The following is a 25010-nucleotide window of genomic DNA, read 5'->3' as shown; positions in this document are numbered from 1 at the left end:
CGCTTCGGCGGGTTGGTGTGGACTTGTTGGGCTGAAGGGCCTGTTTCCACACTGTAAGTAATCTAATCTAATCTTTGTAGAGAGCGGAGGAGAACTTCTTCAAGGTAGGCATCCTTGCAAGAGGATTCACAGTGAGGTTAAAATCAACTAGGCAAAAGGGACCATGCCCCCACAAAGTAAGAAAGTTAAAAGTAGCCACCCAGCCTATCTCCTCTATACTGTAATCCTAGGCACTCATGGTAGAACAACAAAACAAACTCCTCTCCCTACCCCTCCCCCATCCAAGCAAAGGATGACGGGAAGGGGAAGAGAGGGGAGAGGAAACAAAAAAGAGATAATTATGACCTCGACATATCTTAAAAGGAAGACCAAGATCACCCCTGATAACCAGGCAAATTACAGAAAAAACAGAATAGAATAATTGTCCACATAATTCAGGCCAATCAGTCTATTTTAGAGCATCCAAGAAATCCTTTGCCTTTTCTGGTGAATCAATTTTAAACATGGACCGTGCATGGCTGAAGTGCAGTATCACCAGATATCTAATGGAATACTGGGTATTCAGGTCCCTCAGCTGCTTGGGAAAAGTCCTGAAAAAGCATGATTCATGATCCTTTATATACCGTAGCCTGGGGTTCCTTCCCCAGCGCTCTAGAAGCTTCCAGCATCATTTGTTTATCTCTATAATGCTGGAGTCACACTAGGACCGGGCAGGAGCGCTGGTCCAATCTGGGTCTGCACACTGCCCAGTGAACCTGCTCAACACATAACCTCTAGCCTTAGAAACTGTGGGAGCCATTGCTCCAGGAAGCTGACAAGCTGCCCGTCTTCCTCCCATTTGGGAAGCCCCAACAATCGGATGTTCTTCCAATAAACTCGATTTTTCGAGGTTGCCGACCTGCTCCTCCAAGGCCCACACTCGACGTTCCAGGGCCTGAACCCGGCCCTCTGAAGATTCAGCTGCGCTCTCGGAAGCATGGCCAAGATCGATTCCAGCCTGGCCCAGGTCTCTTCCATTGAGCAGTCAATCTTCTGTCGGAGTTTTGCGAACTCCGAGATCAGGCTGCACTCTGCAGGTGAGTCCTCTGGGACAGCCATGGAGGCCAGTGTCTTGGCCATGGGTATGTCTGTTGCTGCGGGGGAGGGATCCTGCCTGATGCAAGCCCTGTGCTCCTTTCCCCTTAGTCATCTTTTAAACTGCATCGGATTGTTAGTAATTCTAAGGGTTAGCAAGTAGTTATTTTCAACAAATTGGACACTGAAGGGAGGATGAGTGCCCCACTTTGTCTGGGCTGTGGTGTAGAGCTCAGCAAAGCAGACCTACTGGGTGGCTGCCACCTTGAATTCCCCCCACGCTTCCTTCAGTTTAAAAACCAGCTTCTTGGTTTTATTGACGTTGATGGAGAGATTGTTGTCTTTACACCATGCTGCTAAGCACTGTCTCTTTATTGTAGTCTGTCTCATTGTTTTCAGATCTGACCTACAGCGGTGGGGGTGTCAGCAAACTTGTAAATGGGGTTAGGGCAAAATTTGGCCATGCAGTCATGAGTGGGTACGGAGTACAGTGGAGAACTGACTGACTATGCAGCCTTATGGGGCACCAGTGTTGAGGATGTTGGTGAAGGAGGTGTTGTCGCCTAGACTTAGTGTTTACTATGGGTCACCATGTCAAGGATCCAGTTACAGAGGGGAGAGCCAAGACCTCGCTCTGAGTTTAGAGATGAGTTTGTTTGGAATTGTGTTGAAGGAAGAGCTGTAGCCAATAAATAGGAGCCTGACATTGGTATCCTTGTTGTCCAGATGTTCCAGGGATGTGTATAGGGCCAGGGAGATGGTGTCTGCCATGGACCTGTTGTGTCAGTAGGTGAGTTGCAAAGGATCAAGATAATTTGGAAGCCTGGAGTTGTTGTGAGCCATGACTAACCTCTCGAAGCACTTCATAATTATGGAGGTCAGAGCTACCGGGCGATCGTCATTGAGACACGCTACATAGTTTTTCATTGTCACTAGGATGATGGAGGTCTTGAAGCAGGTGGGGACTTCAGATTGTTGGTGAGGCTGCTTTTGGAGTACTGTGTACAGTTTGGCTATAGGAATGATGTAAGTAAACTGGAAAGGACACAGAAAAGACTTACAAGGATGTTCTCAGAACTGGAGAGTTTGAGTTCATTCCACACATGAATCACTCTCTCTGTGTAAACAAAAATCCCCATGTGTCTTTTTAATTCTTTCTCCTCTCATCTTAGAAAAAAAATGCCCCCTACTCTTGAAATCCCATTCACTTCCCATTCACTTTATCTGTACCTCTCGTGATTCTATAAGGTCTCTGCTCAACTCCTACGCCCTAGTGGAAAAGAGTCCAGCCAATCCAGCCTCTTCTTATAACTCAAACCCTCCATTCCTGGCAACATCTTGGTTAATCTCTTCTGAACCATCTCCAGCTTAATAATATCCTTCCTATAACAACACGACCATAACTGAACATAGTACTACAGAACAGGCCTCACCAATGTCCTGTACTACCTTAACATCCCAACTTCTTTACCCAAAGGACTGAGCAATGCAGGCAAACGTGCTAAATGCCTTCTTACCCACCCTGTCTACATGTGACGCAAACTTCAAAGAATTATGAACCTGAATCCCTAGGTCTCTCTGTTTTATAACAGTGCCTAATGCCCTAGATTTCATTGTATAAGTCCTGTCTTTGTTTTACCAAAATGCAATACCTTGCATTTATCCGAATTAAACTCTATTTGCCACTGTTCAACCCATTGATCTAATTGGTCAAGATCTCTTTGTAATCTTAGGTAACTTTCTTCACAGTGCACTCTACCACTAATCTTGGTGTCATGATGTAGGTTTGCTCGCTGAGCCCAAAGGTTCATTTTCAGACGTTTCGTCACCATACTAGGTAACATCATCAGTGCGCTTCCAAATGAAGCAGTGGTGGTGCAGCCCGCTTTCTATTTATATGTTTGAGTTTCCTAGGGTCGGTGACGCATTTTATGCCAGTAAAGGTATTATTGATGGTCTTCACGTATTAAATTAGATTCGATTACTTACAGTGTGGAAACAGGCCCTTCGGCCGAACAAGTCTGCACCGACCTGCCGAAGCGTAACCCACCCAGACCTATTCCCCTACATTTACCCCTGCCCCTAACACTATGGGCAATTTAGCATGGCCAATTCACCTGACCTGCACATTTTTGGACTGTGGGAGGAAACCGGAGCACCCGGAGGAAACCCACGCAGACACGGGGAGAATGTGCAAACTCCACACAGAGTCGCCTATTACTAGATAGTCTCACTAGTATCCTTACATACAGATAAAGAAGGACACCACTTTGACTGGGACAACACATCCATCCTAGGGCAAGCCAAATAGAGACACGCATAAGAATTCCTAAAAGCATGGCATTCTAACCAGAGCTCTTATCAACAGACACACTGACTTGAATCCATTTACCACCCCCTGAGAAAAAGAACAGGAAATGACCACCATATGAGATGATGTCACCACAGGAAATGATGTCACCAACCCGTGGAAACTCATCTCTATAAATAGAAATCGGGCTACACCATCAGTGCTTCATTCGGAGACTCATGGAAGATGTCACCTAGTGTGGTGACCAAACGCCTGAAAATGAACCTCCCAGCTCAGTGGCTAAACCTATATCCAGAACTTCAACTTGATGTCATCTGCAAACTTACTAACCATGCTTTTTATATTTTCATCTGAATCATTTATGTAAATAACAAACAAAAGTGGACCCAGCACTGATTCTTGTGGAACACCGCTGTTCACAGGCCTCCAAACCGAAAAACAATCCTCCACCATCACTTTCGTCTCCTGCTATTAAGACAATTTTGTAACCAATTGGTAAGCCCACCCTGAATCACATATGATCTAACTTTGCTAATTAGTCCATCGTGGAACTTTGTCAAAGGCTTTACTAATGTCCAAGTAAACAATGTCTACAACTCTTCCCTCATCATTCTTCTTGGTTACTTCCTCAAAAAACTCAATCAAGTTTGCGAGACACCATTTACCTCGCACAAAACCGTGCTGACTATCCCTAATCATTTCTTGCCTCTCCAAATTCAGATTACAGTCCTCTTCAAATCCTTTTTGTATTTACCCTGTCTGGTCTTATTAGACTTTTGAAGATTTCATGAGGTCCCCACTTCATTCTTCGAAATTCCAATGAATATAGTTTGAATTGATCCAGTCTTCTTCATGCATCAGTTCTACCTGTTCCAGGAATTGGTAACCCGAGAATCTCTGAACACATGCAGACATTCTTTCTATGGGAAGAGGATGAATGGATAAAGAGATGAAGATAGGAAGGGATAAAAAGTTTTAAAAGAGAAAAGCTAAAATCATGTTATCATAACTTCAAGATGTCCTGCAGTACTTGTTGAAGGGTGTGCAGGATATTATGAAGTACAAAACTAATGTACGAAATGCAACAGCCAGTTTGCACATAGCAAGCTTCTTCAAACAACAACATGATAATTGAGGATCTTTTTGTAACATTGATAAAGGATTAGTTTTGTACACTCGAGCGATCTCCTGTGCTGCTGTTCACAAACAATGTCTTCAGGTCTTTTATATTTACCACAAAAGGCAGATGGACTCTCGGTTTAATGTCTTGATTTCATTAAAATCTGTTCTTTGGATACATGTATTGATGACCAGTATTTATTTGTTGCCCTTCCCTAATTGTCCTTGAGAAGGTTGAAGGTCAAGAATATTCTAAATGGGTCTGACCTGAAGGTCACCCTTCTTAATCGTAGCAGTTTATGTAACCTACAGTCCTGTTAGGGAATTCCAGCATTTTGATCCAGCAACTGCAAAGGAATGATGAAAGAGTCTTGAATTAGGCTGGTGGGTAGTTTACAGGGAATCTTGCTGATGATGTTCTGATGCATATGCTCGCTTTGTCCTTTAAGGTATGAGGGATAGTTGAATTGGAAGTTGCGGTTGAAGGAGCTTTGGTGAGTTGCAGCAGTGCATCTTGTAGATACTATTGCTGCTACTTTGTGCAAGTTATGAAAGAAGTGAATGAAGATGGTAGAAGGGTACCTTTGTCCTAGTTATACGTTTGTCCTAGCTAATGTTGAGTCTCTTGTGTCTTGTTGGAGCTACACTCAAAGGTAATTTGAAAGCCTTCCTCTCATTCCTGACTTGTGCCTTCTGGGTGGGGTTTGAGGACTCAGGAGTTGAGTCACTTGCTACGTAATTCCCATCTTCTGACCTGCTTTAGTAACTATAGTTGTTATTTGGTCCAGTTCAGTTTCAGGTCAAAGGTAACCTCTTGGATGCTCAAAAGCCATCACCTCTGGCAGTCCAACCTTGAATTTCTCACAACCTTCTGTTGACTGATGAGACAAAATACTTGCAAGTCTGAGATTCTGCATTAGTGTACTCCAGTTAGAAATAAAGTAAATCACAGTTAGATCAATGATATGTGTTCTACTTTAAGTTTACACTGGAGCACCGTTTTGTAATACTCTTTCTGCTCCCCAAGCCAATGAGGATGGGCACATTTATCGTCCATCCAAGATCGTTCTTACACGGCCCAAGACCAATCAGGGGACAATTTGTTGATAATTTCTCTTCATTGTCCTTGATTTCTGTAGGTGCCAGTGACATAGGTGGAAATTGGAAAGAGGCTTTACTGAGGAAATACGAGCAGCGAGGGGCTAAGTTAGAAAGCAGAACCAAAACTGGGCAAGGTTCAGTTGGTAGTTCGGAAGGCAAATGTAGTGTTAACAGACACCTTGAGAGGTCTAGAATACAAAAGCAGATATGTAAAAGGCTGTATAACCCTAACCGTATTGCAGACTCGACCCATTTAGAATATTCTGAGCCCACTGTCTGGGACGGGTGTTCTGGCCTTAGTGGGGGTTCCAGAGGAGGTTTACAAGAGTGATCATGGAATGAAGGGCTGATCATAAGGAGGAGCAGTTGAGAACTTTTGGTCTGTAGAAGGATGAGGGTAGACCTTGTTGAAACTGACAATACTGAGAGGCCTGAATAGAGTGGATTTAGAGAAGGTGCTTTCACTGTAGGAGAGACTATAACCCTAGGGCACAGCCTCCATGAAGAATTGACTCTTTAGAACAGAGATGAGGGATTTCTTCAGCCAGAGGATGGTGAATCTGTGGATCTCATTACCACAAAAGGCTGTGCAGGCCAAATCATTGAATTTATTTAAGACTGAGATAAATAGGTTCTTGATTAGTAATGGGATTAAGGGTTACAGGGAGAAGGCAGGAGAATAGGGTTGAGAAACATCAGCCATGATCAATTGTTGGAGCAGAGTGGATGGGCTGAATGGACTAATTATTTTCCTATATTTTATGGTCTTCCCACTATTATAAATTAGGATAGTGAGTGTTCTAAATCTCACCAGTTATCTGTTTATAATGTGCAGTCCTGTTGAAAATTCAACATTGCAGCAGTAGAGTGAACAAGATAGCTTTGTGAGCGGAGAGGTTATATGCAGAATAGTGTTATAGCATAATGGCCATTTGATTGATTAACTCCCAGATCTGTCTTGAAATGTCTTTAGTGGGCACTTTAGTTGCTAGCTGGACTGCAACATAAAATCTATAGAAGAGAGATCTAAGATAGATGTCCCTTTCATGGTAGGAGATTACTTACTTTTTCAAATTAAAAAGGATGGGGGTTGCTATGAACTGACACTGATGTAGCGTTCAACCTCGACTGTAATCTTCAGGTCATCAGTGCAGCAGTTGTTAAAGGACAATGTGGTTTTGAGCTGACTCTCAGATTCTGTAATAGCATTCACAGCAGATATTGATTTGAAACGACAGATGGTTTGGGATACTTAATTTTACATTTTGATGGTTTGAGATGCAATCACCTGTAATTCTCTTTTACAGCAAACATCACTCCCTCAGGGTGATCCTTGAATGACCACACAAATTTGCACTTGAAGTGCATATTGACAAGCTCCTTTGTATGAGACTCTTGGGATGCCTGGGCAGGAGAATTTTCTCTGTTTGTGTTTCAGAACTGGTTTTGAAATATTGGAATATCAGTGAAACAACTGTGACTGTCTGACTCCTAGTTTATGATTTGATTTTTATATATTACAGAAGGAAACCATTTTGTTTATTGTGTCTGTGGTATCTGTTTGAAAGGGCAATCTACTTGGTCCTATTTCTTTCCCCATAGTTTCTAGCATCAAGTTGTCAATTCTATGCTCCATTGGCTCAGCTTCCTAGGAGCTGTTGGCAAGTTTAGTGTTTACCTGTCTGGACAGTGGTCCAAAAACAACTTTTATCTGAGCCTTGATCCAAAACCTGTGGCACTGCCTCGTTTACCTTAAATTACCAACATTTGATTGCTAATAAATTTCAGCATCTAATGCAAACCAGTGAACATATTGGAAATGCTTGAGCACAAAGTGAGAATATTTACTTTCCTGAATTTCCTTACTGTCCTGGGTTTGTAGCACTTCCTGCTTCAGTTGTGTTTCTGGTCCAGGTACGACTAGAGGGTTTGCTGAGACTGCTGGATACCCTCCGTCCCATATTGGAGTTCCATGACTGGAGTTCTTTTCTTTGGGGTGGCGATATCATTTATTGTTTTTTTTTAATCTTTTCAAACAGACTGGATGATCTAGTGCAAGAAATGAAGTCTGAATCTCAGGATAACAATTCCGGTGAACAGATCAAAAGAAGCAAACAACACTTGGGTGAATTGGTCAATCCCAATATCGCTGAATGTGTCCCCATTGTAAGTGTTAACTACAAAGTCTAATCAAATGACTGCTATTGATCAATGTGTTTGGTCGTCAAAACCAACATCTCTGGTAAATTTTATTGTACGCTAAGAACTGGCATTGCCATTGGATGAAGGTTTCCCACAAAACAAGTGCTTTAGCCAGTGATAGAACTGAAAGTATTTTTTAAGCTATTTTGGTGTGTGGTAATTCCACGTGTAATTGTAGACAGGATTTAGCTGGCGCAAAAAGAAAAGATGGTGTGTCTTAAAGCCTTTGAGCAAGCTCCTATTCTGGTATCATTGAATAGTTGAAGAGGAGTGAATACTACAGGACAGAAGGTGGCCATTCAGCCTGTAATGCCTATCCTGGTTTTTCCTGCTGTCTCCCCATAGCCCTACAAGACAGTTCCCTAATAGTGAACGTGGCTTTCATCAAACAAAAGTTCTGATCAGGGTGATATGAATAAAGAATAAAGTTAGAGAATAGTACAGCATGAAAATAGGCCAGTTCTTCAAGATATCACAAGATAGTTGTTGTGCAGTACAGACCAATTGGCATATTATGTCAGCACTGGTTTCCTGAGCACATTAATTTAGTGCCAAACTCCTGACTTTTCACATAACCCAGCTCATTGTTTCTATTGAAATTAATTATCTAATGCTTTCTTGAGCACATCAATTGAACCTGCATCCACCACATTTTCGGACAATGCATTCAGATCTAATTTGCTATTTGAAAAGATTTCTTCTGAACACTCATCTGCTTCTAGTTAGTCTCATTCTCTCTCCCCCACCTGCTGTTCAATACCCTCCTATCCCACCCCACCCCCTCCCCTACCACTCTTTTCCCATAACATTGTCATTCCTTTCTCAATCAGGTCTATGTCTTTGGATAGCTACTTTTAAATCTGCATCCACTACTCTATCAGGTAGTATCTTCTACATCCTGGCCACTGTTGTGTGAAGAGTTATTTTCCCCCTATCATCTTGTGTCTTTAGTCCATCACTTGAAATCTTCATTTGGGAGATGATGACGTAATGGCAATGTCATTGGGTACTCCAGAGGCCAATGCTGATGTTTTGGGGGCATTGGGTCAAATCCCACTTTATTAGCTGAAGGATTAGTAATTTGAGAATAAAAGCTACTGTTGACAATAGTGAGGATGAAACTATTGGATTGTTCAAAACCTGTAATGCACCTTTTTAGAATTGGAAATCTGCTAGCTTTACCAAGTCCACAGTATGTGATTCCAGACTCTCAGCAATATGATTGACTCTTTGTTGTTGTCTGAAGTAACCAAGCAAGTTACTTGGAGGTGGAACCATTATCCTCCCAGTGGGATGTGTATAGTAAAAAATTACCAATTATTTATCCATGTTTTAAAATTGGAACAAAGGCAGAAAAAGCTTGAAAACTTCAGTAGGACTGGCAGCATCTGAGGAGAGAAAGACAGCGTTAATGTTTTGAGTCTGGTATGATGCTGCTTCAGAATTTTGAATCACTTCTGAAGTCGAGCTACACTGGGTTGAAATGTTACCTCTGTTTCTGTCTCCACATACACTGGCAAACCTGCTGAATTTCTCCAGCACTTAGAGTCATAGAAACGTATAGCATGGAAACAGACCCTTCAGTCCAACCCGTCCATACCGACCAGATATCCTAACCCAATCTAGTCCCATCTGCCAGCACCCGGCACATATCCCTCCAAACCCTTCTTATTCATATACCCATCCAAATGCCTCCTTAAATGTTGCAATTGTATCCGCCTCCACCACTTCCTCTGGCAGCTCATTCCATACACATATCACCCTCTGTGTGAAAGTTGCCCTTAGATCTCTTTTATATCTTTCCCCTCTCACTCTAAACCTATGCCCTCTAATTCTGGACTCCCCTCCTGTTTTTCTTTCTGATTTTCAGCAGTATTTTGCTTTTATTTTTTAAAAAAAGGAAATTTGAGAAGTACTTGAAGAACAAGAAATGGAACAAATCTGGGATCAGTTGATATGGAGAATGGTTTCCTTCTGCGTTGTAATTTCTTTGTTCCTTGGTCAAATTTCATATCCATATCTGTATCTTTCTCTGTCTGGACTGTACATTAGTGCTCATGCTTTATCTTATCTATGCAGTATGTGGAACTGACAGGACCAGGTGCCCATAGGAGAGGGGGCGATAATCACTTGCAGAACAGAGTCAGTGACATTGCCTCTGAACGGAACCGTTTGCGGATTCAGGACCGGGAGCTGTTGGAGATGTCTGATGATGGGATGTGTCTCAGTATGCATCAGCCTTGGGCTTCCTTACTTGTAAGAGGCATCAAAAGGTAAACACCATACGATGCACTTCACAAGGTGTCAATGTTCAATGTACAATTAGATCAAGCATGACCTTGACGATGCCACTCAATGATATGAAAATAACACTGGAGAGGCAGAGGGAATTTGAATTCACATGGATTTTGGAAACCTTTTGAAGGCATTGCTGCTTCCAATCAAGTATACCCTTTAATGTCACCCAATAGACACAACTGGCTGTCAGTTTGAAGCCTTGTTCAGTCCATTTTCTCCGAAATAGTGAGACATCTTCATGTGACCTCATTCTGTTTCTGATATTGAACTTATCATTCCAGCTGATAAGAGTACGTTGAGAAAATTCTAACCCAAAAAAGAAGGCTAATTACAAAAGTGTGTTTTTAATTACATAAATAAGTTTGACTTTAGAAACCATAGAAATTTGCAGCACGGCAAGTTGCCGCTTGGTTCATCATGTTTATGCTGGCCCACAAGTAGCCAGCCAGTCTAATCCCATGAACCAAAAGAGAAAATGCTGGAAAATCTCAGCAGGTCTGGCAGCATCTGTAAGGAGAGAAAAGAGCTGACGTTTCGAGTCTAACTGACCCTTTGTCTAAGCTAAAAAAGGGAGAAATAAGTATTTATACTCGGCTGAGAGAAGGGTCAGGTAAAAACAATGACTGCAGATGCTGGAAACCAGATTCTGGATCAGTGATGCTGGAAGAGCACAGCAGTTCAGGCAGCATCCAACGAGCAGCGAAATCGACGTTTCGGGCAAAAGCCCTTCATCAGGAATAAAGGCAGTGAGCCTGAAGCATGGAGAGATAAGCTAGAGGAGGGTGGGGAGAGAGTAGCATAGAGTACAATGGCTAAGTGGGGGAGGAGATGAAGGTGATAGGTCAGGGAGGAGAGGGTGGAGTGGATAGGTGGAAAAGAAGATAAGCCGGTTGGACAAGTCCGGACAAGTCATGGGAGGAGTGCTGAACTGGAAGTTTGAAACTAGGATGAGGTGGGGGAAGGGGAAATGAGGAAGCTGTTGAAGTCCACATTGATGCCCTGGGGAGAGAAGGGTCAGTTAGACTTGAAACGTCAGCTCTGTTCTCTCCTTACAGATGCTGCCAGACCTGCTGAGATTTTCCAGCATTTTCTCTTTGGTTTCAGATTGCAGCATCTGCAGTAATTTGCTTTTATCCAGTCTAATTCCATCGTGCTGCTCTTGGTCTGTAATTGTTGAGGTTGTGACACTTGGAATGCATCTTCCTAATCCCTACTTGGATATGTGCTACTTAAATGCTGTGAGTGTTGTCTCTCTCAACTTATTCAGATAGTGGATTTCAGCCCACTACCAACTCTGGGGGGAAAAGAAATTCCATTGAATTCTGTAGATTTAGGTCTGTGCCCCCACCCTAGTTATTATCCCCTCATACAAGAGAAATAGGTCCTTCCTATTTACTGTATCTGTAACTGTTAATAACTGCAATACATTCTCCTCTGTTCAAAAGAAAGATTAGATTAGATTCCCTACAGTGTGGAAACAGGTCCTTCAGCCCAACCGGTCCACACCAACCCTCCGAAGAGTAACCCATCCGGACCCATTTCCCACTGACTAATGCACCTAGCACTACAGGCAATTTCGCAAGGCCAGTTCACCTCACCTGCACATTTTTGGATTGTGAGAGGAAACCGGAGCACCCAGAGGAAACAGTATGCAGAGACTGGGAGAATGTGCAAACTCCACACAGACAGTCTGCCCGAGTCTGGAATCGAACCTGGGGCCCTAGTGCTGTGAGGCAGCAGTGCTAACCACTGAGCCACCGTGCCGCCCTATCTGTCCAATCTTATCTCATAATTAAAATTCGTCAGCCTAGGTAACATCCTCATATCTCCTCCAGACACTGTCCAGTCTGATTGCATCATTTCAAACTGTAGTGGTTCAAGCTGTACACCGTTCTACAGCAGTGGCCTAAGCAATGTTTTCTTTCAGTTCCAGCAAAACCATCCACTCTTGCATTCTGTGCCTCATACAGATGATCCTGGATGCCTTCTTGATTATCTAATCTATCCAACCAGTTTAAATGAGCTGTGAACGTACACTTCTGGGATTTTCTTTTATCTATGCTTCATGGTCCTGATCATTAAATTATGTATTTTGTATTAATTTGTTAGACATCCATTTGTTAGCCCTCCCCAAATGGAGAACCTCCGATTAGATTGTGCAGTTAATCTGGTCCAATCAGGGAGACCTGGCTAACATAAAAGTATGTGACTGTCTGGGATATTGAGTCTCTGAATGCCTGACTCAGTGGGAGGCAGTGCTATTGTCAAAGACTATGCAGGTCCCTGAAGAGTTATTTCATTCAGTGATGTTAATCAAAGATAAATCTGCATTGACTGTCTTTGAGTACTCCATGTCTTTCTGAATGAAAAATATCCTGTCCTGAGAAGTATTTTTCAATCTTTTTTGAAATCACCAATGAGGTTACATTGACTCGTCTGTAATTACCTGATCTATTCTTTCTTCCTTTTTTAAGCAGTGGTAAAATATGAGCTCCAGCCCCTTCTGGTTACACATCTGCAGTCAGAGAGGATTGGAAATGGATCACCAGAGTCTCCATTTCCTTTGTTAGCTTTTCCTGAACAACCGAGGACATGTTCTGTCCTGGCCTGCCAGTTAATTTTTTTCTTGAAGACATTGAACCTCCTCTTTGTTTATTTCTCAAGTTCTTAATTTAATCTAATATTGAACACTCCTGATGCCTTATTGCAATTTCTGTATTGTGCCTCATTGTGTGACAACTGATGCAAAATATTAATCAAAAGTTATTTCAATGGTCTTCTGCTCCACACACACAAGGTCCGTCTTTTGGTAATGCAATAAATCAACACTTTAAGTGGCCCTGCTTAAATGTAATTTGTTGTTAACTTTTTATATTTAAGGGCTGTTTCCTTGGATTGCATTGACATTCCTAACTTTACATTATTGTTTCTTGGGCTTCCTTACATTCTGTTGTCTCTGGCAATGTGTCTCTGTGAGATTGCCTCCTGCAAAGCCTTGCTTTCACCATCCTGCAACTCCTTCCTTCCTCCCCCCGCCCCCATTATGGCACTCCCTTCACCATTAACACCAATCCCATCTCCTGAGCTTGATCTGGTAGCAGAGGTTGCTTGGTGAATGGACCCTGAAGCTGCCTGCACTGAGTGCATTCTGCCACGAGATGGCGCTGGTCAACAGGCATGTATATTTTTAAGGTTAAAAACAATGACTGGAGATCAGAATCTAGATGAGAGTGTTGCTGGAAAAGCACAGCAGGTCAGACAGCACCTGAGGAGCAGGTAAGTCGACGTTTCGGGTAAAAGCCCATCATCAGGAATCATGTATACTTTTAAGTAGTCTGTCTGTGTGGAGTTTGCACATTCTCCCAGTCTCTGCATACGTTTTCTCCGGGTGCTCCGGTTTCCTCCCACAATCCAAAAATGTGCAGGTTAGGTGAACTGGCCTTGCTAAATTGCCCGTAGTGTTAGGTGCGTTAGTCAGAGGGAACCTTGATTATCCGAACAAGATGGGTGGTCATTATTCGGCTAATCTGGGGCTCGGAATTTTAAAGTCTGCTCCCCGTTCGGGAGACTGCAGCATCACACAGCGTGTAAGCCCCCGCCCCCAACACCACCCTGACCCCAACATCACCCTCCGCCCTGCCCACAACACCGCCCCCTGCCCTCAACCCAGTCCAACACAACCCCCTCTCCCTCAACCCAGTCCAACACCACCCCTTGCCTCCAACCCCATCCAACATCACCCCTCCCCGCCCTCAACCCAGTCCAACACCGCCCCCTCACTCTCAACCCCATCAAACTCTGCCCCGCCCCCCAACCAAGTCCAACACCACCCCCTCCCCCCCACCCCACGTCCATTCCCGTTCAACACCTTCCCCACCCCACCCCCCCAACCCAGTCCAACATCGGCCCCCCCGCCCTGCCTCCAACACCGTGCCCCCTCAACCCAGTCCAATCTCGCCCCCAACTTAGTTCAACAACGCCCCCCCAACCCTGTCCAACAGCCCTCGACCCGCCCCGAACCCCGTCCAACACTGCCCCTGCCCCTCCCGCCATCCATCACGTGCCTCCCCCGCCCTCCCTATCCAACACTACCCCTGCTCCTCCCCCATCCAACACTTGCCCCCCCCCCACCCTTCCCGTCCAACACCACCTCTCCTCCCCCCGAAACGTCGATTTTCCTGCTCCTCGGATGCTGCCTGATCTGCTGTGCCTTTCCAGCACCGCTCTAATCTAGACTCTGAATTCCAGCATCTGCAGTTCTCACTTTTGCCTAGTTGATTTTTACCTTACTGCGAATTCTCTTGCAAGGATGCCTACCTTGATGAAGTTCTCCTCCTCTCCTTATAAGAATCTGTGAGTCTGTCTTTCTCTCTGCACCGCCCCAGGTCCACTCTTTCTATAATTAGCCTATTTGCTGTTTAAATACACAGATTTAAGGCAAGCAGAGGGGAAATGAGAAAAATAAATGGTGCAGAAAGTTCATTGTGATCTGGAGTTGCTGGAAAAGCTCAGATTAAGTGACCCTTCTCAGAACTGAAACAGACCTGAAACGGTAACTCTGATTTCTCTTCAAAGAAGCTGCAGACATACTGAGCTTTTCCAGCAACTTCTGTTTTGTTTCTGATTTACAGTATCCGCAGTTCTTTTGGTTTCTGTTGTGGTCCGGAACGTACTACATCCTGAAAGGATGGAGGCAACTGGTTCGTGAACACGTTTCAAGTGGGAGTTAGATAAATACTCGAGGAGGAAACATGTTTGGGTCAATTGGAAAGCTCTTTTGCAAAGCAGGCAATGTAGGCCTCAACCAACTCCTGTGCCATTTGTTCACCAGCTCTACCATCCTGTGATGAGATCAACATGAGCTAGTTGTCAGAGTTAATCAGATTTGTGGGACCAGTAAGTGCACATTTAAACTGGGTGGAGATTGGAATCAATGTTGGTAAGATGAGATGTGCTGAATTAGGAACACAAACAAAAGTTGCTGGAGAAACTTCGCAGGTCTGGCAACGTCTGTGGAGAGAAAACTGGCTTAACATTTCGAGTCCTGTGAACCTTTTTCAGAACCAGAAACAACGAGGAAAATGTTGTAAATATGCTGATGACAAGGGATTGGGGTGACAAGGAGTGTGGAGGTGGAGAGGGAGTCCATAAAGAGAGAGGACAATATTTTGGCAGACCAAGGAATTGTTGATAAACCAGGGAAGGAGAGAAGCTCGATAGTGATAATGGGGATTATGGGTAGTTGAAAATAGGTTGGCCTTGCTGAAAGGAATCCATTTCATGAAGGGATCTGAGGGTGTGGGAGTAAATAATAGACAAGGAAGGAAGTGTTCATGCTTCAAAATGGTTAAAGCTGAAAATGTGTTGTTGGAAAAGTGCAGCAGGTCAGGCAGCATCCAAGGAGCAGGAGAGTCGATGCTTCGGGCATAAGCCCTTCCTGAAGGGCTCATGCCCGAAACGTTGACTCTCCTGCTCCTTGGATGCTGCCTGACCTGCTGCGCTTTTCCAGCAACACCTTTTCAGCTCTGATCTCCAGCATCTGCAGTTCTCACTTTTTCCCTCAAAATGGTTAAACCCAATGTTGAATTCTGAAGGATGTAAGGTACCTAAGGAAGATGAGATGTTGAGTCTCACTGAAGCACTCAGCTGGCCTGAGACAGAAGTGTTGGTCAGAGACCATGGTGGTATATTGAAGTGGCAGACAATTGGAAGTTCCGAGTAATTTTTACAGACAGAGTGTAGGCGAATTCGGAGGCAGGCTTGACTGGGTAGAGAAAAGCATGTGTATGAGTGGTAGTAGGTGAAGATTTGGGAATGAAGTTTTGACAGTTGTCTTTGTTATTTGATTGTTCCAAAGGGGTCAAGTTCCTCGACTTTTTTGGCAGTTAATAGCCAGAAAAATATGATGGTTATTGAACATCCATTGCTAGATTTTGCTTTGGCCTTTTACTTTAACCTGATCGGATTTGTTCAGTGGAGACTTGTTATTTTTATTTGCTGTTGTTACTTTTAGAATTCTGACATTCAATTTATTTCTTTACTTATTAAATTTTGGATCCAGTATGTTCTGACTCACTCAGTGCTGGCCATTGCTTAGTGGGATAAATCTTGTTTCTCAAAAGGCTGTGTGTACAAGCCACTCTCAAAAGGCTTGAGCTAAAAGTTTTGACTGGCACTTCATACAGCCCTGAGAGAGTTGTTGTATTGCTGGAGGTACCATATTTCAGTGAGTAAAAAATGAGGTCTGCAGATGCTGGAGATCACAGCTGCAAATGCGTTGCTGGTCAAAGCACAGCAGGCCAGGCAGCATCTCAGGAATAGAGAATTCGACGTTTCGAGCATAAGCCCTTCATCTCAACTGGTGGATAAAACGATCCCATAGAACTACGAAGGGCAGGGGAGTTTTCTCAGATGCCCTATTTTCACTCAATTAAACATGAATAGAACAGATTATCTGGTCATTTATTTCCTTGCTTGCTCATTGCAAATTAGCATTGTTAACCCTGCATTATAAAAGTGATTACACTTCAAGTATTTAGACAAAACGTTGCATATGCTAGAAACCTGAAAAAAAGGAACAGTAAATGCTTCCTAGGTGTGGCAGTTTCTGTGAAGGGAGAGGGAATGTTAATGTCATGGTCATTAATATTTTATGAGAGCTGATGATGCGTTACCTCTGTTTCTATCTTGACATAAACTGTCAGATCTGATTAATATTCCTAGCTGTATTTCTATTACTTCAGAAGTGCTTAATTTGCTGTGAAGCACTTTGGGATATCCTGAGGACAAGATAGGCACTATATAAATGCATGTTTGCATTTCTTCCTCTCAATTCATTAGTCCATTTAGAGGCAAGCTGATTTGACTATTAGATGGTTATGGTTGTTAAGTATTGCTGCCTATAAATGTACACCCTTTGTATTTTGAGTGTGACGTTTTTAAGACGGGTTTGCTTTGTCCTTGCAGAGCAGAGGGTAGGTCCTGGTACACATCGCATCGAGGCCGCCTATGGATTGCTGCTGCTGCCAAAAGACCCTCACCACAGGAAATAATGGAGATTGAAGGGACCTATAGGGCAATGCATGACAAAGGTAAACCACTTGACCAGGAACCAATTTTTCAAATCTACCTTATTCACAAAGTGATTAAAGCTGCTCAAGAATGTAACTGTAGATGCGTAGGGTAACCTGTATTAACTGGTTGGCTTTAAGGATGTAAGTTTGCTCACTGAGCTGGAAGGTTCGTCTTCAGACGTTTCATCACCATGCTAGGTAACATAATCAGTGAGCCTCTGGTGAAGCACTGGTGTTAGTGACCTACATTCTATTTATGTCATTTCCTGTCCTGATGTCATTTCATGTTCTTTTTCTCAGAAGGTGGTAAGTGGTTGGGTTTAACTGAAGATCTCTGACATTGCTAGTTTATGCTGACCTTAATGTTTCAGCCTCACTTTATTTGGAAATTCAGTTTTTGAAGCCAAGTGCTCATTTAGGAAATAGCACTGCAGATATGCTCCAGCACGTTAGTAGTTTAAATTTCAGTATAGACTGAAATACCCAGTGCTTAGTTAGCTCTGTTGAACCATACTCTTTTTGCTTAGAAAAAAATATTCTTTTCCAGTATACTCACCTCCCTCCATGAGCTTAGCCTTTCCCAATCTCTGTAAGCACTTCCGTCCCAGTAACCCATCGAGGACTGCTCTCTTCCTTCGCCACATCCTGTTTGCTGTGTAAGATTTAACCTATACACTTATACCCTTTTGTATTTTGAGTGGGACCTTTTTTTAAGACTGGTTTAAATTTCAGTATTCCCTGCATGATCCTTTCCACACCTTGCCCTCATTCCTCCTCTTAAGATGCTGCTTAAACTCCGTTGTAACGTCATTTTTGGCTTAGTGTGTAATTTTCGTAGAATCCTAAGTGTGGAAGTAGGCCATTATGCCCGTGTCTGCATTGACCCTCCGAAGAACATCCTGCCCAATCCTACCCCTGCCTCACCCCATCCCTGTAACCCTGCATTTCCCATGGCGAATCCAGCTCGTCTGCACATCCCTGGACACTACGAGCAATTCAGGGTGGTCAATCCATCCAGCCTGCACAACTTTGGACTGTGGGAGGAAACCAGAACTCCAGGATGAAACCCACGCAGACATCTGACTGCATTCCTGTTTTTGCTTTGTTCAAGGTGCAGCTTACTGTCACTGGGTGGTCTTGATCAGATGAGCCAATGGGCTGAGAAGTGGCAGATGGAGTTCAATGTGAGGTCTGCATTTTGACAAAGCAAATCTTAGCAGGACTTATACACTTAATGGCAAGGTCCTTGGGAGTGTTGTTGAACAAAGAGACCTTGGAGTGCAGGCTCATTGCTCCTTGAAAGTGGAGTCGCAGGTAGATGGGATAATGAAGAAGGTGTTTGGTATGTTTCCTTTATTGGTCAGCATATTTAGTACAGGAGTTGAGAGATCATATTGTGGCAGTTGGTTAGGCCACTGAGAATATTGCGTGCAATTCTGGTCTCCTCCCTATCGGAAAGATGTTGTGAAACTTGAAAGGGATCAGAAAAGATCTGCAAGGATGTTGCCAGAGTTGGAGGATTTGAGTTACAGGGAGAGGCTGAACAGGCTGAGGCTGTTTTCCCTGAAGCATCGGAAGTGGAGAGGTGACCTTATAGATGTTTACAAAATCATGAGGGGCATGGATAGGATAAATAGACAAAGTCTTTTTTTTTCTAGGGTGGGGGAGTCCAGAACTAGAGGGCATAGGTTTGGGATGAGAGGGGAAAGATATAAAAGCGACCTAAGGAGCAACTTTTTCATGCAGAGGGTGGTACGTGTATGGAATGAGCTGCCAGAGGAAGTAGTACAATTGCAACATTAAAAGGCATTTGGATGGGTATATGAATAGGAAGGGTTTGGAGGGATATGGGCCGGGTGCTGGCAGGTGGGACTAGATTGGGTTAGGATATCTGGTCGGCATGGACAAGTTGGTCCGAAGGGTCTGTTTCCGTGCTGTACATCTCTATGACGCTATGAATACCTTAATAAGGTACCTGAGGAATTAGTAGAACAGATCTGTGGCTAGTGACCGACATACAGTCCCATAAGAATTGGAATCATTATTCAGCATTTTGATTCTGTTCCCTTACTGCCTGTCATGATTAGTCTGTAATTCAACTCCATTTGATCCACACAAATGCCCCACTTTGCTGTCATTGGGAAGGAAAAAAGATCAAATAACCTTAGCGTTGAGAGTTTAACTTTGACTGTTTCAGCCTTTCAGAGAGGCACACTTTCATACTTCCAGTATGGATTTGGTGAAAATGTTCCACTTCTAAGTTGCCTAGCTCTAAATTTGAGGTTGCGCCTCCTTGATCTGGACGACTTCACCAGAGGAGGCTATTTCTATGTGTCCCCAGCAAATCCATCTGTCATAATAAATCACATCCATATGAGAATGTGTATAGGGTCTGAGCAGGAAAGGAAAGAGTTTAGTTTTGAGTTTTGTGAAACAAAAGATTCAACAAGCATGACTCAGATCAGATAAGAACTTGCAGTAAACCATGTGGTGCTGGAGGCAAGGGTAATGGGTTAACAAGGTGGAAAAGCATTCATTATGTGAAGCCAGTTAACAAAGTTAAGAATGTTCATTGTGTAACACCAGATGGCTTAATCTTTACTACTGACACTCACTGATTTGTAACAGTCACCCAATCAATATGTATGTTGCCTTCTCTGGATGCTCCTCCCTGTCAATGACTGTATAATTCCTTAAGAACCTGCTGTTCGAGAGATGACCGAGAACTCATGTCACTGTGCATATGGGTCACCGCTCCCTCTCCCTCCAGGGTCCAAAATAGATGAAGGAGGTAAAAATATACTGTGTCTCTGAGCGTTCTGCTTCGACTGAGGTGGGAACAGGACAGCACGGAGAATATACCTCTCAGACACCAGGCGTTTGACACAACCAATTTGTGCAATGTGCTTCACCTGACACTCTCTCCAACATTTCACATTTAGATTAGATTACTTACAGTGTGGAAACAGGCCCTTCGGCCCAACAAGTCCACACCGACCCGCCGAAGCGCAACCCACCCATACCCCTACATATACCCCTTACCTAACACTACGGGCAATTTAGCATGGCCAATTCACCTGACCCGCACGTCTTTGGACTGTGGGAGGAAACCGGAGCACCCGGAGTAAACCCACGCAGACACAGGGAGAACGTGCAAACTCCACACAGTCAGTCGCCTGAGGCGGGAATTGAACCCAGGTCCCTGGCGCTGTGAGGCAGCAGTGCTAACCACTGTGCCACCGTGCCGCATTTCAATCAGACCATAAGCCTCTGTTCCCTTTCTCTTCTTCACCTTATCTAGCTTTATCCTTAAATGTAGTTCACCTCAACTTCTCTGCGACAGTAAGTGCCACATATTCTCCACTCTGAGTGCAGAGGTTCATTTTAGATTCCTTATTTTCTTAGTGAGTACAGTATGTAAATCAGGTCTAGATTGCTCTTCCCCGCAGCAGAGAACTCTGTTTAGCCCATCAAAACCTTTCCTATTGTTAAAAGGCCTTATGAGACTCTTAGCTTCTCTTTTCAAGAGAAGCCCCAGTTGTTAATTTCCAGGTGAGGATAACATTGCAGTTTTCATTTAATATTTATAACCATTTTATCATATAATGATCAGAACTGCAAAAGATATTCCGAGTATGTCTAACCATGGTTCAACAGAAGTTGAGCAAAACTACATTCTTCTGTCCTCCTAAAAATAAATCTGAGTACTTTCTAATTTAAGGAACACTTCAACTTTTAAAGTTCTCATCCCTGTTTAGAAATCTCTCCATGGCCTTCCCCTCCCCTATCTCTGAAATTTCCTTCAATCCCACAACATTTCAAGATACCTGCACTCTCCAAATTATGGTGTTTTCAGCATCCCAGTTTTAATGATGACACTAACAGCAGCTATGCCCCTCAGTTGCTGGGGTCTATTTGTTGGAATTCTCTCCCTAATCCTATCCACCAATCTACCTCACTTTTCCTCTGTTTTAAAGTGTTGCGTAAAACCTACTTCTTTGAGCAAAGTTTAATATTTCTTCGTGGCTTTGTTTGCCTTGGGATATTTTGCTTTGCCAAAGGGCAAAGTACAAACTGTTTTTTGTGTGACCCTCTTTAAGTTGCATTGCTACTCTTAGTGATTTACTCCCATAATCCTTTTCTCCTCTGCTCCAATTAGATTCTGCTTTGCCTAGTAATATGTCGTCTTTTCTTAATAAAATATAATACTTGCCCTCCATGTTGAAATTCATTTACCAGTTATCTGTCTATGGTGCAAGCTGCTCAATGGTTTTTGTAAGTTGTTATAGACTGTCTCAATTTTGACGAACTCAGTCCCAGTTTGTGGCAAACTGCAAATTTAGACATAGCATTTTTGATTCCAAGGCTAAATCCTTAATATAAATACTCAACACTAATGGTCCCAGGGAAGATGCTCTCTGCTTTCTTACTTGCAACCTGCTCACTGCCACTTTTCCTCTGATTCCGTACGCTCTAATCTTACTCATTAATTTGTGTTGTGGAACCTATTTTTGGAAATAGTTTTAAACGCATATTTTTAAACAGGTGATGGCCTCTTAGCTTTGCGGTTCTTCACAGCCAGTGAAATGTATTTTAGGTGTATCCAGCAATGCAGGAAAGTAAGGTCCTAGTTACTTGTATTAGAACACCATAGACACTGTGAAATCATAACGTCCACCCTGTTTAGAGGAATGGAGTTGGGGGAAACAACACTGTCATACACTTACATGTGAATATAGGGGAGGAGGATGGGAATAACTGCACTTGGGAAAGACTTAATTTCCTTTCATGCCACCTCAGTTTCCAGATTATAAGTGACAACCTTTATTTAAGCAGCGAAATACTTTAAATGATGAGGAATGCCAACAAAGTTAATTCCCTTCTGGAAGGGATGTCCACACATTGATTTTTTTTTTCTCTCTATTTTGTCAGCTGTGCTCGACACACTGTCTGGGCGGTCCTTGAGACCGAGATGATTGTTTTCCAAAAGCTGAAGTAATTTTTTTATATTGGAACAGTAATTCAAAGTTACCAGACTTCAGAGGGAAATTTGATCACAGCGAAGTCCCTTCTGGAACACTGCCCAGTTATAGGAAGGATGTTATTAAGCTGGAGAAGGTTCAGAAGAGATTTACCAGGATGTTGCCGGTTACGGAAAGTTTGAATTATGAAGAAAGTAAGGATAGAGTCATAGTGTTGTACAGCTTAAAAACAGTCCCTCAGTCCAACCAGATATCCGAAGTTAATCTAGTCCCATTTGCCAGCATTTGGCCCAAGACCCTCTAAACCCTTCCTATTAATATACCCACCCAGATACCTTTTAAATATATTATTGTACTAGCCTCCATCACTCCCTGTTGCAGGACTTTCCATACACACAGCACCCTCTATATGAAAAAGTTGCCCCTTGGGTCCCTTTTAAATCTTTCTCCTCACCTTAAACCTATGCACTCTTGTCTGGACTCCTCCACCCCAGGGAAAAGACCCTATCCATCCTGCTCATGATTTTATAAACCTGTGTAAGATTACCCCTCAGCCTCCGACGCTCCAGAGAAAATAACCCCAGCCTATTCGGTCTCCTTATAACCCAAACAGTCCAATCCTGGCAACATCCTTGTAAATCTTTTCTGAATCCTTTCAAGTTTCACAACATCCGTCCTATAGCCGGGAGTCTAGAACTGCACCCAATATTCCAAAAGTGGCCTAACCAATGTTCAGTACAGCTGCAACATGACCTCCCAACTCCTTTACTCCATGCAGTGGTCAGTAAAGGGAAGCATAGCAAACGTCGCCTTCGCTATCCTATCTATCTGTGACTCTAATTTCAAGGAACTATGAACCTGCACTCCAAGGTCTCTCTGTTCAGCAACACTCTCCAGGACCTTATCATTAAGTGTATAAGTCGTGTACTGACTTGTCTTTCCAAAATGCAGCATCTCACATGTGTCTAAATTAAGTTCCATTTACCACTGCTTGGCTTATTGGTCCATCTGTTCAAATTCCCGTTGTACTCTGAGGTAAACTTTTTGCTGTCCAGTGCATCTCCAATTTTGAGGTCATCTGCAAACTTACTAACCAGACTACTACGTTCACATCCAAATCTTTTATATAAATGACGAAAAGCAGCGAACCCAGCACTGATCCTTGTGGCACACTGCTGGTCACAAGTCTCTACTCTGGAAAAACAATCCTCCACCACCACCTTCTACCTGCGTCTCCCCCATCCTTTTACTAGTTTAAATCCTCCTGAGCAGCTCTAGCAAATCCCTATACCAGTATATTAGTCCCCTTCCAATTCTGGTGCAAGCTGTCCTTGTTATACAGGTCTCTTCTACCCTGGAAAGATTCCAGTGATCCAAAAAAAGTGAATCCTGCTCCTCTGCACCAGCTCCTCAGCCATGCATTCATCTGCTCTATCCTTCTATTCCTACCGTCACTTGCTTGTGGGACCAGGAGTAATGTAGATTTACTACCCTTGAGGACCTCCTTTTTAAATTCCTGCCTAACTTCCTATATTCTCCTTTCAGAATCTCATCCTATGTTGTTAGTCCCAATGTGTTCAATAACCGTCAGTTGTCTCTCTCCCCTGTGAGAATATCCTGCACCCCCTCTGAGATATCCTTGATCCTGGCACCAGAGGCAATAGACCATTCTGATTTTTCGCTGCTGGTCACAGGAGCGTCTGTTTCTGCCTCAGACTAGAGTGTCCCCTAACACAATCGATCACTTGGAACCTTGTGTCCCTGTTGTTACATTAGAGCTAGTCTCGGTACCAGAAACCTGGCTGTCAGCGCTACGTTCCCCTGAGAGTCCATCACCCCCTACATTTTCCAAGACTGTGTACTTGTTTGAGATGGGGATAGCCACAGGCTACCTGCCCCTCTCCTACCTTTCCTGGAGCTAACCCATCTAACTGACTGTATCTTTGATTTATCTCCCTTCCTGCAACAGCTATCCGTCACACCCCCTAGCTCCTATTGCCTCTAGCCACTGCTCCAACTGTGATCTGATAGGATTTGCAACCAAACACACGTCCTGCAGATATAATCATCAGTAACATGGAAACTCTCCCTAACCTCCTACAGGAAGAGCACATCATTCTACTAAAGGCCACCTTTTGACATTCACAATCCACAGACCTAGAAAATAACACCGGCTTACTGCTCTATAAACACTGCTCCAGGCTAACTTAATACTATGGTTTTATATTTTCAAAGCTTAATCAAGAGACAGATCTCAATAAAACCATATAACAAAAAAAAGCTACTCTTTCTTGTTGTAGATTTACAGAAAAGATCAGTAAGGTGACACTTAACCAGCCACTGAGCCACTCCCCCATTGTGAGCTGCCCCCACACGGGTTTCTCCAAGATCAGCTGTGAATTTCACTGTGTTAGTTTTTCGTAAAACAAACTCTGATGTCCAGAGACACTCGCAACCAAACAGCAGAGGCAGTTAGCTGTCCAGGTTACTGCTGGGTCAGCTGGGACTTTTTTCACTGGAATGTAGGTGGTTGGGAGGTGACCTTAGAGAGTTTATAAAATCATGAGGCGTATTGACTGGGTCAATAGTCATTGCCTTTTCCCTAGGATGGTGGATTTCAAGACCAGGAGGCACATTTTTAAGATGAGATGTGAAAAGACACAAGAGGCAAGTCTTTTATACTGATGGTAGTCCACACGTGGAATGAACTGCCTGAAGAAATGGTGGATGTGGGCACAACTATATCCTTAAATGACATTTGGATAAATAAATGAATAGGAAATGTTTGAAATGATATAGGCCAGATGGGACTATCTTAACTTGGGATTATATTTGGCATGACCTGTTGGA

At 43.3% G+C, this 25010-nt stretch overlaps 1 protein-coding gene across 3 annotated transcripts in view; it reads left to right on the top strand.

Moving 5' to 3' along the window:
- trip4 (thyroid hormone receptor interactor 4) overlaps positions 1-25010 on the top strand; it is a 132997-nt gene that overhangs the window by 41101 nt on the left and 66886 nt on the right. For all 3 annotated transcript variants that reach the window (XM_060853613.1, XM_060853615.1, XM_060853614.1), the window contains exons 8-10: positions 7645-7771; positions 9887-10080; positions 17072-17196. In XM_060853613.1, the coding sequence (XP_060709596.1) occupies positions 7645-7771; positions 9887-10080; positions 17072-17196 (446 nt within the window). The remainder of the gene's footprint in view (positions 1-7644; positions 7772-9886; positions 10081-17071; positions 17197-25010) is intronic.

The sequence above is a fragment of the Hemiscyllium ocellatum genome, chromosome 42 (assembly GCF_020745735.1).
Source record: "Hemiscyllium ocellatum isolate sHemOce1 chromosome 42, sHemOce1.pat.X.cur, whole genome shotgun sequence".
Lineage (NCBI taxonomy): Eukaryota > Metazoa > Chordata > Chondrichthyes > Orectolobiformes > Hemiscylliidae > Hemiscyllium > Hemiscyllium ocellatum.
Note: the sequence above shows the minus strand (reverse complement) of the source record. Positions and strands in the feature narration are given on the sequence as shown.